This window comes from Molothrus aeneus, chromosome 3 (genome assembly GCF_037042795.1).
Source record: "Molothrus aeneus isolate 106 chromosome 3, BPBGC_Maene_1.0, whole genome shotgun sequence".
NCBI lineage: Eukaryota > Metazoa > Chordata > Aves > Passeriformes > Icteridae > Molothrus > Molothrus aeneus.
In genome coordinates this window covers 104,345,290-104,359,861 of record NC_089648.1, presented here as the reverse complement: position 1 = coordinate 104,359,861, position 14,572 = coordinate 104,345,290, and the positions used below count along the sequence as shown (strand labels likewise).

Here is a 14,572-nt window from a genome sequence, read left to right as displayed (position 1 = left end):
AAAACACTGCTTGTCCTTGAAAGCAGTTCTTTATTTTTCTGATGATATAGAAAACCTGTTGATTAGGAGCAAAATTCTGGATAAAGGTCTATCTTTAAATCAGTGCTGATAAAAAATAAATTAGAAATCATGACTTTTAGTCATGTTCTTTTATTTGTTTAGTAGGTTTATGTTACCAAAACCAGAAGATAGAGGTGGCAACTGGCAACATGGCAACTTTCTTAATTGTTTTTGCTTAAGTACAAGTAACAGGAATAGATATAAAGATTTCTTCAGTATCTTCTATGTTCCTTTCCTTTATTGAAGCTGAATAGAATCTGCTTATGACTACTGACTCCTGGGTCATTTTTGCATATTATGAATGTTACACATGTGAGTATAGGTTTGAAAACATAAGAAGAGACATGGTGAACATGACAACTCTTAATCTAGAGTGATATTTGTTGAAAATATAGTTTTTTATACCACAGAAACATATTTTGTTATACAAAGTCAAAATAGTTAGTGTCAAAACAGGACAAAGGGAAATGCTTGAAACAAATTATTGCATGATCTTGTTTTTCTAAAAAAAGATACAGTGAAAAGCTGCTTATAATTTTGAATAATAATTGTCATTCAAGTCCATTGGCATCTGCAAAAATGCAATTGTTAACTGCCTAATGACACATATTTGCATAGTAATAGACTAGCTATTCTTGCTTAATTTTCTATACAAGAATAGTTATTGCTATTTCTATTTCTATCCTGTCAATTAAAATTCAGAATAATTTCTACTACCTGTAGAAGTCAGTAAAGTATTGTTTGTTTGTCTTATTTTTAATTCACCCTCTGCTTTAATTTTCACTCTATTCATTTTTCCTCTGCAGTTTGTGATATATTTGGCTAGCGCTACAAATGGAAGATAGCACAGATCCTATTATAGTGTTCTGAAACAGGTTTTCTTTAGTGCAAAATGTATATAACTGTTGTTTAAAGGCAGAGTTGTCAAGTTACATGTGGGCAAGTAATTTTTAATTGAATCATCCTCCCATAAGTGCTGCTGTGTGAACACTGGCTGTTCTCCAATGTAAAAGTTTGATGTCATGGGAGTTTCCTATTTTAATGCTAGAGGCTTAGTGTGACTTAAAGTCCACAACTGTTTTATGCATAGCCTTGAAATACATCCATATATCCATAGCCTGGAAATGACAGCAAACCCCCATAACTTTCAGTTTTACATAGTGGCAGAGGATGCAATGTCACATTTTACATGGGCATAGCTGAGTGCCTCTCTGAAATGCCTGTGTATTGCTATGGAACAAAAGGGAGAAATTAGGGATTTGCATCCCTAATTGCTGAGCTAAGATGTTATTGAGATCAGAGATGTGATGTGGGGCCTCACATGACTGCGTGCTGCAATGGATGGAAACAGAATCTTGAGCAAGGTCAAGGTTAGGGCAGCAAGAAGCTTGTGTGTGAGAGCACAGAGGGATACCTGGAGCTCTGCCTAGGGATGAATGATGAGCCAGAATTCAGGAGGAGGATTAGCCAGTAGATAGACATAAGCAATGTTGATTTTACTACAGACACTGCTCAGGAATAAAGTAAATGAGGCCTTCTTCAGACAACTAGAAGAAGCCTCATGCTTTTAGTCCCTGGTCTTCTGGGGAGACTTTACCACTGCAATGTCTGCTAGAGAGATGGCACAGCAGAGCAAAAGCAATCCAGTAACTTTCTGGAGTGTGTTGATGACAATTTCCCAACACAGATGATTGAGGAGCTGGTGAAGGTTGATGCTGTGCTGTACCTTGTATTTACAAAAAGGGAAAGGCAGGTTGGGGATCTGAATGCTGGGAAATGTTTTGGCTGCAGTGACCATGAGATGGTAGAGTTCAAGATTTTAATGGAGGGAACAAGGCAAAAAAAGCTGCATGTCCTGGGCTGCATGAGAACACTTTGTCCTTTTGAGAAATCTTGAAAGGATCCTATGACAGGTGGTCTGGAATAGCTAGGGGATTTTCAGGTATCAGATCTTCCAAGCTCAAGAACAGTCCATCCTGATGTACAGGAAATCAAGCAAATGGCCCAAGGCAAGTATGGATGAGAAAGAAACTCCTGACAAACATAAGGGAGGGTAAAGCAGGGACAGAAGACCCAGGAGTAATATAAAACCACTGTCCAAGCATGCAGAAATAGGATTAGGAAAGCCAAACTCTGTTTGAAAGTGAATCTGGCAAGTTGTGTGAAGGGCAGCAAGAGGGCTTCCACAAGTACAGCAGCAGCAGCAGCAGGAAGGCAGCTAAGGAAAATTATGGCTCTTGACTGAATGGGGCAGCAAAGCTTGTGACATAAAACATCTGTAACACCGAGCTATTCAATGTCCTCTTTGCCTTGGTCTTGCTAGTAAGATTTGCCTAGGAATTTCAGAGTCCCTGGGGCAAATGGGAAAGATCATAACAAAAACTTATCCTTAGTCATACCCTTACTGTAAGAGAAATAAAAATTAAGAATAAGAAATATGATAGTATTTCAAAATTTGTGTAATAGAGCATTTTTTTTATGGATAGATGTAAAACACACAACGCAAAATGAAAGAAGGGCCAATAGGAAGAAAATAAACTTCCAATATAATGTCCCTACCAGAACCCTTTACAGAGTCTCATGAATGGCATGAAGATGAGCTGGGGGAGGTTTAGGTTGGACATTAGAAAAAGATTTTTCACCCAGAGCGTGCTTGGGCACTGGAAGAGGCTCCCCAGGGAAATGGTCACAGCACCAGCCTGACAGAATTCAAAAGGAATTTGGACAATGCTCTTGGGCACATGGTGGGATTCTTGGGGTTGTCCTGTGCCAAGCCAGGAGGAGGACTTTGATAATCCTTGTAGTTCTCTTCCAACTCAAAAAATTCTGTGATTCATAAACAATAAAAAAATTAGATGGGACTGTGCAATAAAGCATTCACTAGGATAGTCACATTTTAAGTAAATATACATTTAAAAAATTTCCACACTAAAAAAATACAGAAATTGAAATTATAGGGTACATGTGTGAACAGTACTATTATTGCAGATAAATAAATAAGTGCACAATGCAATAGTAAAAATATCTGCACAGTGAAGTAATTACCCCTTAAAACCTAGTGTATCAAAATAGAAAGGTAGTTAGATAAATAGTGATGATAAATAGATTTTTATGAGATTATATAGTGTTTTGAAAAAATCCTAGGTTTTGTTTTAACAGGGATGATCAGAAGTCATTTATTTGAGTGAATAAATCAAAATTTAGAGAGTGATTAATGGCAACCTATCAAGACTTCAAAATATATCACCTTACTGTTTTGATTAGCTGATGAAACATTATATATTTCTTTGTTATTAATTAATATTTTCTGTTAAAATATTGTATGGTATTGTGCAGCTTTGTTCACAGCACAGTTTCCTAAATGTTTCTCTTTAATTTTTTTTGACTTCTCAACCTGGAATGAAAATTCATATATTCCAATCCACATTATTTAATGTTATGTGATGAGTAAATGCAGTCTGCCTTTAAATTGTGATTTTTTTGTAGACAAGGAAGGAAATAAAAAATGTCTCATTAGCACTAGTTTGTAGGCAGCTTAGTAATCCTTCAGTTTTCTGTAGTAAAAGATCTTAGTACACATGCAAATTATATCAATATTTCTTTTAAATACAAGATGTACTAACATTAATTAAAATAATTAGAAAGTAAATTCAAATTCTCTTGTTGCCTTAGTAAGTGACAGCCTGTTCAGCTCCTTCCATTCCCATGGTGTTGTTTAATGTGCAGAAGGACTTTAAGATGCAAAATACAAAAATCTGCTAAAGCAAAAATAAGATTTCTAAGTTAAAATTTTTAAGATTGTTATAGGTCAACTTATGAATTTCTTATTTATTGCTGTTTTCTTAGTTATTAGTTCTGGATAGTTCTTCATGAGTTACTGGATTTGGTGAGAGAAATGGGAAATCACATTCATACAGTGCTATGCTATCAGTTAGATCTGGTACCCTAAGATATCCTGATTCAGCATCATTTTTGATCAAGAGCCATTAGTGAGCTCTGTGTGTTGTTTTCATGTATATTTTGGATGTAATATACTTTCATTCTGTAAATGTTGGGCATTGCAATTTTGAACTGTATCTTGGCAGTTAGGGAGAAATCACAGCATGGGAGAAAAAAGTTTTATTAATCTTTAGAATTAGGCTACATGTTAGAGTTTTACTTAGTCTGTAAGGTGGTTCTATTTAATGATATGGAGGGAAATGTTTTTATCATAAATAAATGTCATTAGCAGTCCTTGGGGAAAAGCATTGAAACTTTTTTAGGAATTGAGTTTTGTAAAATACTTGGAGGAGTTTTCATGCTGACCTCAAGGCAGAAGATGGACAGATTAATCTGTTGATCAATATCCCTAATTGTTCATTTTCAGCAGAAGTAATACCCAGATCAAGAACCACATAAAAGAACATGTTATAAGGATTTAGCTGTGTGAAGCCAAGCAGTGTCTTGAGGCTAAAATATAGATGCTTGTTTCTTTACCACATAGTTAATAACAGCATTGAAATAAATAAATTCATTCTTTAGTCTTAGTTTCTTTGAAAGGTATGAGGCAAAGTGGCTGGCAAAACCCAGGCCTTCTCTCATCGAGGAGAGGTGCTCAGTAAGGGAATTGCTGAACTCAAGCATTCAAGTGACCAGCACTTTTAATAGGAAGATGGAAAGATAAGTGAAAGAGTCAGCATGTTTCCCCAGAAAAATGATGCAACATTTTAAGGCTATCATAGAGAATGTCAGTTTGAGATATGTATTTTCCCGTAGGAAAAGTTAATCCAAGCATCTTGGCTGTCCAAGGCAAAAGAAATGAATTTCAAGGTATTTCAAGTACCTGATTATACATTTTTAGTAATAATAGCACACTTCTCTGCACTTTGGTGATGCACTAACATCTTTCGTAAAGATTAAAACCTGGAATATGCAACTCTTTGGGGAATGCAAGCACTTCCTGCTGTGAATTTTAAACAAAGTCTTCAGTAAAAGGTTTGATTTGATTTATACTTTGCAAAAATTTTGAGGAGGTAATCTAGCTAGAGACATTTGCTTTCTCCTTTAATGTATATTTTTTATTATTTAAAAGCTTTGGTTTCAGGAGAGCAGCAGCAGACGCTTTCAGCACTAGGGCTGTATACACCAGAGCTGGCTTTGAACTGCAAAGTACAGATCTAATTACACAGCTTGTAACTGTGGAACCACTTCTCTCTATTCTAAATTACTTTTCCTAACTTATTTGCATAATGTAATGCACAGAGATTTTGCCACTGAAATATAATATTCTCTGACACAGTTAGGACAGGCTAAATTTACCCTCCTAAGACTATATTGCTGTCTTACAGTATATTTGAATGTTTACTGACTTCATTGGGGAAAAAAACATCCAACAAGGTGTTATATGTCAATTTTTAGCTAGGGCTGGTTCTTTAAAAACATGTTGTGATGTACAGAGATTACAAGATGTAACAAGATGTACAGAGATTGTTGTCTGTCTGAAAAGTTCTGGCTTTTTAGTCAACAATTTTGCAATCACTTTAAATTTTTTCAGGTGTTGATATGTCATCATTTAACACGTAAAAGCCAACGAATCCAGCTGTACATTATTAAATCAGGGGGAGATAAATGTCAAAGAAGAGTGCTGCACACCTAAAAATTAAGTGTCTATAAGAACTGTAGAAAGGCTTAGGGTAGAGGACAGTTGCACAATGCTTGTTTCTTAGTTATTGTCTGCATACTAAGGTCTTACTGAATGAATGATTGCTATGGTGTCAGTTTGTCATACATGTAGGCAGAAGCTTTAGAAATCATAACTGAAGTTTTATTCCAAGCCTCTGCTAGATAAAAGCAGAAACATGTGCGGGTTTTTTTGTTTACACCTGATGAATTTATTGAAATTTATTGAGTATAATAGGCAGAAGAGAAAGGGAACTCAATGTGGTCCCAATCCATCTGTCCCATTCCAGTTCTTGAAGCATCTATACTGAGTGCCTCTGAGTATCAAGGTTTCTAAAGCCCACAGGGTTGTTTCTAGACATACATTATGGCAGGCACTAATCAGAAAGAAAGAAAGAAAGAATATTTTACTTGTTTTTAGGTAAAAGACTCCAACTCTTTTTTGAGATCTCTTGACATTCTCAACAGCATGAAAAAAAAAAGTAAAAATATTTCTCTCAAACAGTTTGATTAGTGTTTTCATGGCTTTTGAATATTCCATTAGTGGTCCTGCTGTTAACAGTGGTAATATTCTTGTGTGCTTTTAACTGTGAGCATTGCAGAGTAGTTCTCTTCTGTTCGATTGGTTGTTCTTTTCTCACATAGCCAAGTTGTAGCATCAGAATGTTTATTAGCCCAGCATTTGTTTCCAGATCATTTAGGATGTGTCAAATAACACAACTCTTTACATCAATGTTAATCTTAGTGCTGTATGGCCAACAATTGTTCTCTATTTTTAAGGACTTAAAAATTTTTTAAAAATACAATCTCCTCAAAAGCTCTTTGAAAATATTAAATAACAATGTAGGCAGGATCATCCTTTAATTGCCTTTGAATTACGTTAGTTTTCATCAGTATGTCATGTATTTACTAGTTTTTGTCATTCCCATGGGCAGTATTTTGTAATTAAAGAGTTTTCATTATTTGATTAAACCTTTTTTATTATTTCTCACTGGTCCTGTTTCTTTCTGTCTAAAGGTGATGGTGTTTGTTCATGCTAGAAATGCTACAGTACGAACTGCTATGGCTCTTCGAGAAAAAGCAAAAAACAATGGTCATATTTGTCACTTCTTGTCACCCCAAGGGTCAGAATATGGGCAAGCTGAAAAACAGGTAAGTGAATAATTTACACTGGTAGTCTTTTCAGTCTTGGAATTGATATTTTTTTACAAAACAGTCCCAGCATGGGAATAGATGCAGCATTTTTGAGCTTCTGGGAAGATTTTGCTTTGAAAAGCCATATGAGGTTGCTGAATTGAATAGGGGAGCAGGAGTAATAGTAAAGGAAGAGCAAAGTCTTTTTATTTTCAGTTTGTTAAGATAAAGCTTATAATTGTGTTTCATGCAGCTTGCACTACTTGACAATAACTTTCATGTTTGCAGCTAAGGAAGTCTCTGAACCACCAGTTTCAAGGAATATGCCATTATATCTGCTGAAAGAACATTTCCATAACAATCCTTAATTCTGTGCTGTGTGTGGCATTTATATTTGGTGATATCAAGTGAAGTCCAAAGATTAGATTTAGCAGTGTCTTTTTAAGATCCCATGAAAAATAAGGTTCTTTCTCTTTCCACAATTGATTTCTCCCCATGAACAAAGAGAAGATACTTACTGTAAAAGTTTTAATACATATGGGAGATGCTTTCTTGCACTGGCAAATATATCTATAAACTCTTCCGTATTTTGGACCTGTGAATTACAATCTTCTGAGGGTTTTAGGTTCTTATGTCTGTTGTTAGTTATAATAAATATGTTACTTTATTATAAACCTCTGAAGAGAATGTGGAAAGATTCATTCAGTCTTAGTAATTATGAATGGAGCATAGATGTTACAGTTGGCAGAATCAGATTTCTGAAACATGGAGAAATCAGGGTAAATTATGTTCTTTTTGGCAAGATGCTTCTGAGAGCTATAATAAATATTTTAAAATTATGCTCTTATAAGTTGATGTCATTATATTTCATAACATAACATATTTAAAAGCCCCTCTTTTTCTAGTAGATCCTAGTATCAGCTGTATTATAAAAATAACATCAAACTTGAACTTGAAGACCCCATGTTTCTACTATAGCACTAATTATTGCTGAACCTTTTTTCATTAGATTTCTTAGAAAAAAAAACTGAAACTCTTCATTTATTAAAAATAATGTTAGTTTTTTAATGGTAATACAAGAAAAAAATTAAGCTATTGAAAGTAGTCAAAAATTATTGCCAAAGAAATTAAGAAAAATTTTATGCTTATTTCAGCAGTGCATATTTTGTGAGATATCTGTCAAAGAAGTATTCATCCAACTCACTGTGTATGTCAGTGAAAACAGCTCCTGTATCTTTAGTTTTACTTTTCATTAATTAATGAAATTAGATTAAATTAATTAGAAAGCATATTCCTGTGTCAATGGAAACCACAAAACAGAGGAAAGTTCTAAACCTGTTTGGAATATGTGTGATATGAATGTGGTTTGATGTGCTGTCATGTTTATTACTTGTGGAAATAGCAGTAGATTTCATCTCTGAGGCAGTGCATCGAATGCACCGAACTGAAAGCACAGACAGGGAAGTGGAGGAGAGGGAGTTGTGTTCTCTTTCAGGTTGATCTTTGACTGTGAAGAGCCCCACAGTGAAACTGGACACGTGCAGCTCGTGTCTGCTTCAAGGTGGGAGCAGGAAGGAAGGGACAGAGAGATTCTGGTTGAGATCTGTTGTGGACTATCTGTCCAGGCAGATGTAGTGGTTGTGACTTACTCTAGTGGATGCTGGCAGAAGTCTCCCCACTTCATTTTCAACCATTTTCTGGGATAGTGGCATTATTCAGGCCACCCATGAGGTTCATAAGCTATGCTTAGGGACTGCTTTTGTTTCCAACCAGGCCCCTACTTTGCTGCTCAAGAATTGGTGACATCCATTTCCATGAATGGCAAATTTCATTGTAATGATTGAGTTCAGTATTCAGAGGAAGGTTGTGATGGTAAACAGTGAGACTTAGGACTTTGGGAGAGCAGTGTTTGGCTTATTTAGAGAATTACACAGTAGAATCATCTGGGAAGCTGCCATGAATCAGACAAATCTCTCCGCTTTTACACTGAAGAAATGGCTTGAATAGAGAGGCTGAAAACATCACTGAAAACAGTGATGACTTAGCATCATGATTCAGGAAGTGAGGAAGAAACTGGGAAAGAGAGAGGTAAATGAAAGTGAGTACTTAAATTGTAAGCTTTACATGCTATTCATAAAAAATGCAAGTAAAATATTGTCACTATATAGGTTCATGTGAAATGTACTTGTTATTCTAAGCAAACTCCCAAGAGAATTTGAATTCTTGTGTGGGAATACTGCTCTTTAAATATGAAAATGTAAGCATCACCCCTTTTTCAGGAAAAGCTGTAGACAAGATCAGTACTAATGGTACACACTTCCAAGTGTTCTTACAGAGAAACTTGAGGCATGAAAATGTAATGTGCAAAATTATGGAATCTTTCCCAACAGAATTTTAAAAATTCTTATAAATCAGTACCTAGGAAGAGTGTGGAAGATGAGGCAAAATGCACTTACAAATCAGGCTGGTGATGATTGTCTGGAAAAGCAAGAACAAGCGTGACTGTCCATAACAGAACAAATTTATAACCAGATAAGAAGGAAAAGGTGTGAAGACCAGAGTGTTCTGGTTCCAGCCAAGATTGGGTTAATTTTTTCATTAGCCAAGAGGGGACCTGGAGATTATTCTATACCAACTCACATCATTGCTGGGGTCTGGGAGGAGGGGGAAGGGAGTGTCCTCTGGGCAGAAGGGGCTCCTTCTGGTCATGTAGGTGCAGCAGAGTAGTCTGGTAACACCAGTTCCAGCAGTCACACGTGAATTGTTCCCCTCTTTCTTGTGCCCTGTGTCATTAGTGTTGTTCCTATTACTGTTTGTTTTCTTCCCTTATGGCTGTTTCCAGTAAATTGTTCTTATCTTCACCTTTTTGCCTCCAATCCTCCTTTCCACCTGCAAGGGGAGGCTGTGGGAGGGGGAGAAGCAGGCAAGCAGTGCATGGTTTGGAGACTCTCAGTGGGGAGCAGTAAATTGGGGAGTATCATCCCTAAACCACAGCATATAGCAATGAATGAGTGGGAATTGTGTTCTCAAGCAAGGATCACATAACCTTCTTGTGTCTGTCTTGAATCTTGCAATGGCTATGAAGAGACAGAAGAACTTTAAATTCTTCCAGTGATCAGTATATGTCATTTGCACATATTACATGAGTGTAAATTTGGAGTATTTTACTTCTTGTGCCTGTAAGTGTGATCTAGATATTGGGGGAAAATACTATTTTTTATTACTGTTGTTAGTATTTTACACAGATTAGATACTGCAGTGTACTTAAGGTTTCCTTCACTGTCACATATAAATAAATCAGTAATGGAAATACTAAAAGCAGAGTGAAGGCCTAGTCATACTGAAATCAGTAGCAAAACACCCCCAGTAACTTTTCCCAACATACTTCCATTTGTCCTCTTTCAGGATCCATTCAACAAACAAAGCTAAATTATATTCATTTCATTTACAATAAAAATTAATTACTTTGTTGATTCTGGCTCTGTTACCTAATAACTATTGTCTACAAAAGGAGTTTTCAAGATATTGAGGGAATTTGTGGTTTTATGTTCTCTGTTCATCAGAAACTTGCTGTTTAAACTAATGTGAATATACTGTATTGAAATAATTATGTCACAGCATGTATCTTTGAGGCATATTTTTATTTATATACAGTTAGCACAATAAAGATACTAATCAAATAAGATATATAGTCTGCCAAAGCAGAACTGTGCATAAACAGCCATCAATTATCATAAAATGAGTAATATGCCAGCAACATTTCTCTGAGCAATTAAGGCTCTTACATATGAAGACTTATGAGTTCACCAAAGATTTCAGTGATTAGAGCATGTGGTGGGTTGTTATTAAAACTATTACTGTTCAATCTAAATTTTATTTTTCTTTCTTAGCAGTAAATATTTCCAACAGAAGTGGCTATATTAAGAGCAGTAATGTATGTGCATCTTACCAAAGGGTTTTACCATCATGTATTTTATCAAGGGAACTTTCAGTGCCAGTATTTTTAAAGATTTCAAAGTGTAACAGATAAAGAAAGACACAAGGCACAGTGAAGTCAAGTTGGATATAAAGAAGTTAGTTATTTTCCTTAACTTTCTGCTTTCTTTCCAATAACCCATCCTGGAATTAGACACCAGAGCCTGGAATAGCAGTGCCTGAATCAACTACAATGCTGCATTCAGGTATCCTGAAAGTCCAGAAGTTTTCTCTTTCAATGGTAATTCTAATGCTGGAGAGGTTTACTGGCTAAGGTACAAACTTCAGTACCACATAGGTGAACACACAGAGCCTACATTTACAGCCTTAAGTGACTGTCATCAGGAATTGCATCTGTACAGTTTTCTACCATTACAACTGTTAGGAAAAAAAAAAGAAAATGTTATTGCAGACAACTGTTGTTCTAAACAGACCAAGTCAGAGCTGTAGAAATACTGCAGGGACACACTAATGGATTCATAGTTTTTGTGTACAAGAAGGACCAGCTGTTGTGAAATGTTTATAATGTGATATAGGGAATTGAGCAAGGCACGAAATTCTGTTTGAGCACCAGTAACAATTTCTAAAATGTTTATAGCCTTGATATGTGTAATTCTTCATGTCTGAATTGGCCTGCCTAGTGCTCTAGACCCAGGATCTTATGCTTGTTCTCTTCATTGACTTAATTTTTTTTCCCTGAGAAAGTTTTTATTATTTGAAATAGCAAATTATTCTTGTTATAGGTAGATCAAGCTACTCAGAAAGTCTTTCAGTGGCAAAGTTAGAGGGGCCAAGAGATTATACTGGGAAGAGCATTCACACTCCTCTTCCTTAGGCATTGCTGTTCAAAGCAGCTATTGCTCTAGACAGACTGTGTGTCAGACCTGGTACCTGGTGTAAGCATTTCTTACCCCTTACACCATAAATCAGATACATTTTATGCAATAAGTTGAGTATTAACATGATAAAACACGACTATTAAGAGCTTTTCTAGGTTCTTTTTAAAATCTATTCTCCAAAAATGACCTGGTTTCTTTGTTCCTGAAACCTCCAAGATGATCTGTAGGTGGGCCAAGGGGTGGTGTGGAACTGATCTGTCCTTGCAAGCACTTACCATTCCTTCAGAATGTTTCTATTTCCAAACTGTACCTTTAATCACCATGTTCATATTTTAAATTTTTGATCACTGGTACAAATATTAAATATCCATAGGTCAAATCGGATCTCTGAAGACATTGACATTCTGTCATGTGAAAGTTCCTATATACAATTAATTTCTTCAGTCATCTTTGGCTGATTTTAATCTCTTTAATAGATGAAATTAATTTTATATAGTACTTAATTCCCAATGCTGCATCATATAAATGAAATTTCTGACAGAAGTTTAACTGTATTATATCACTGCTGTGTGATGCAGAGTGATTAATCTAAGCTTCATAATGATAATATCATGTTTGTCTGACAAGAGATATCTTGTATAAATGGATGTTTATTGGCACTGTTCCCAAATTTAGCAGACTACAGGCCATTCGGTCTTGCCATTTCATTTGACATGAAATTTAGCAATACCTGGCAGAGAATAATCTTGATAATGTAATACAGTCCTTGTTTTGTATTCTGTATGTAGTTTTTGCTGTAATGGATAAATAACATACTTAAAATCATCTGAAATCCAGTATATGACTTACAAGAATAAGTAATACTCAAACAGTCCTAGTCTAGACATAGCAAATGGAAGTAAAGGCTACTTCACAGGATGAACTGAAAAAATAGAATAGTTAAAAGCATTGTATGTATTCTTTACTGGCCTTAAAAATCCAAAAGCAATTACTAATCCTCTTAAGTATCTGTCAAACATTTTTAAACTATTAGAAATTAATTTTTAGAGAGTATTCATCAAATATTTAATGTGTAATCATTTGCCTGACATTTAATTATTTCAGAGCAATCCTAATTTTGTTTTTGTTTTGCTAATAACATATCTAATATTTGATATGCCATTAAAAAAACTATAAAAATAAAATGAGGATATGTATTCAAATACATTAGGCTATAATAAATGTCAAGCATATATTGAAGTTTCCTATTTGTTTTATAATTACTATATTTTTTTATTTGTGAAAAATATTTGCTAATTGTCTCTCAGAGAAGGAAGTGAAGCGCTCTGTATTTCTTTCATGGGATATTTTATTCTGTAGTCCTGCTTGAAGGTCAGAGACAAAATTTACAATAAGATGTGATCCTAAAAATTCAGGTGTTAAAGAAAAATGTGTTCTGTACGCAACAATTCCACTGTTTTAATGAATCCTGAGCTGTGGAATTTAGCATTGTTATTCAGATGGACGCTTCGATTTTGGGGCAGCTTTTTTACAGAGGGATGTATTGTGAGCAATAGAAAAATATTGCCTTCAGTTTTTTTAGCAGTATTCCTAGATATTAAAGTTAAGTGTTAGCTGTTGTATACTGAAATAAAAAGTTGACAGAAACAATAAATTTCTTTTTGCTTTTGCTTTTCCTGACCTTTAAAAAGGAAAACCGCTTGAAGTTTGATGTATATTTTTGTTATTATAATAGTTACTTTTTTATGTGTCATTCTAGAAATTGTATTTGCACAGCTTTAAGTTTGTAGTTCTATTTTCAGCCTGATGCTCTGTGTAGTCCTGTGTATTGTTTACAGCCTGCTGGAATTTTCTAGTGTTCTTATTGTGAATCAGAAGGTATAAACTATATGGTATGGACTGAATTGTGTTATCAGCTGTATTTCTGAAAACCAGTCTCTTATCCAAGGATTTCAGACTTCTTGTCTCTCAGACTCTAAAAGTACAGCACTGATGTAACAAGTAACAGTCTTCTGCTATCCTGTGAAAAAATAAAATGGACTTTTCCCCCCACTAATAATCTATGGGCTTGATTGTATATTCTGTTTTATCTATCATGAGTGTCAGCTTGATATGCAACAATGCTTGGTTTCATCCTGTTTATTACTGGAAAGCCACCTCATGAATATTTGTTCTACTTCCAGAAGCTGCACCGCATTAGTAATGGATCTCCTACAAGAAAAATGGGTTAGCAAACCTTTTTCTAGAATGATCTCTGAGGTTGCAAATACAGCTGACAGGGCTGCTGATGTTTTTCTTCAAGGAACTACTGAAAGAGGTTTTATGCTTTTGTACAGAGCTTCTCAGCTATTTCAGAGTTATTCAGGTTAAAATCGGTAATGGATTTAACCAGTGTAAATATAAGATTTAATGCCTTTTCTTACTAATCCTCCATGGAAATGCTCTGATAAACTCTGGGATAATGTGTTGCCTATAGCATCCCCTTTCATTGTTGACAAAATTCCTATTAAATACTAAATGTGCTTAGTAAGATCATTTGAAACTGTTGTCATATTTATAACATGATTAAACATCTCTCCTTAAATGAAGTCTACTGCAGTCTTCTGCAAGGTAGTGCAGTCTTTGCATTCAGTAAATTCAGACCTTAAAGAAAATAAATTTGTTTAAATGTTTTATTAGTGCTTCAAAATATAGAAACTGAAATTCAAAGTTATACTGTTTAAAAGAATGTCTTTAATAGGTAATTCTCTTTAAATCTAAGGCTTCTTTTAAAATATACTGAAACTTCTTTCTCTGTGGGATATGGGAAGAATATTAGGCTAATAGAGGTTCCTTGATGTCAGGCTATGACACTGCTTGCTGTAATGAGTAGTTCTAACAAGTTATTTGGTTGATGCTGCAGTTAC

The 14,572-nt window shown here is 35.1% G+C and overlaps 1 protein-coding gene across 1 annotated transcript in view; it reads left to right on the top strand.

Annotated features, from left to right (window-relative positions):
• The window catches only part of ASCC3 (activating signal cointegrator 1 complex subunit 3), a 251,664-nt gene that overhangs the window by 115,745 nt on the left and 121,347 nt on the right, over positions 1-14,572 (top strand). Inside the window, exon 14 of the mRNA XM_066547531.1 lies at positions 6,736-6,870. Within this exon, the coding sequence (XP_066403628.1) occupies positions 6,736-6,870 (135 nt within the window). The remainder of the gene's footprint in view (positions 1-6,735; positions 6,871-14,572) is intronic.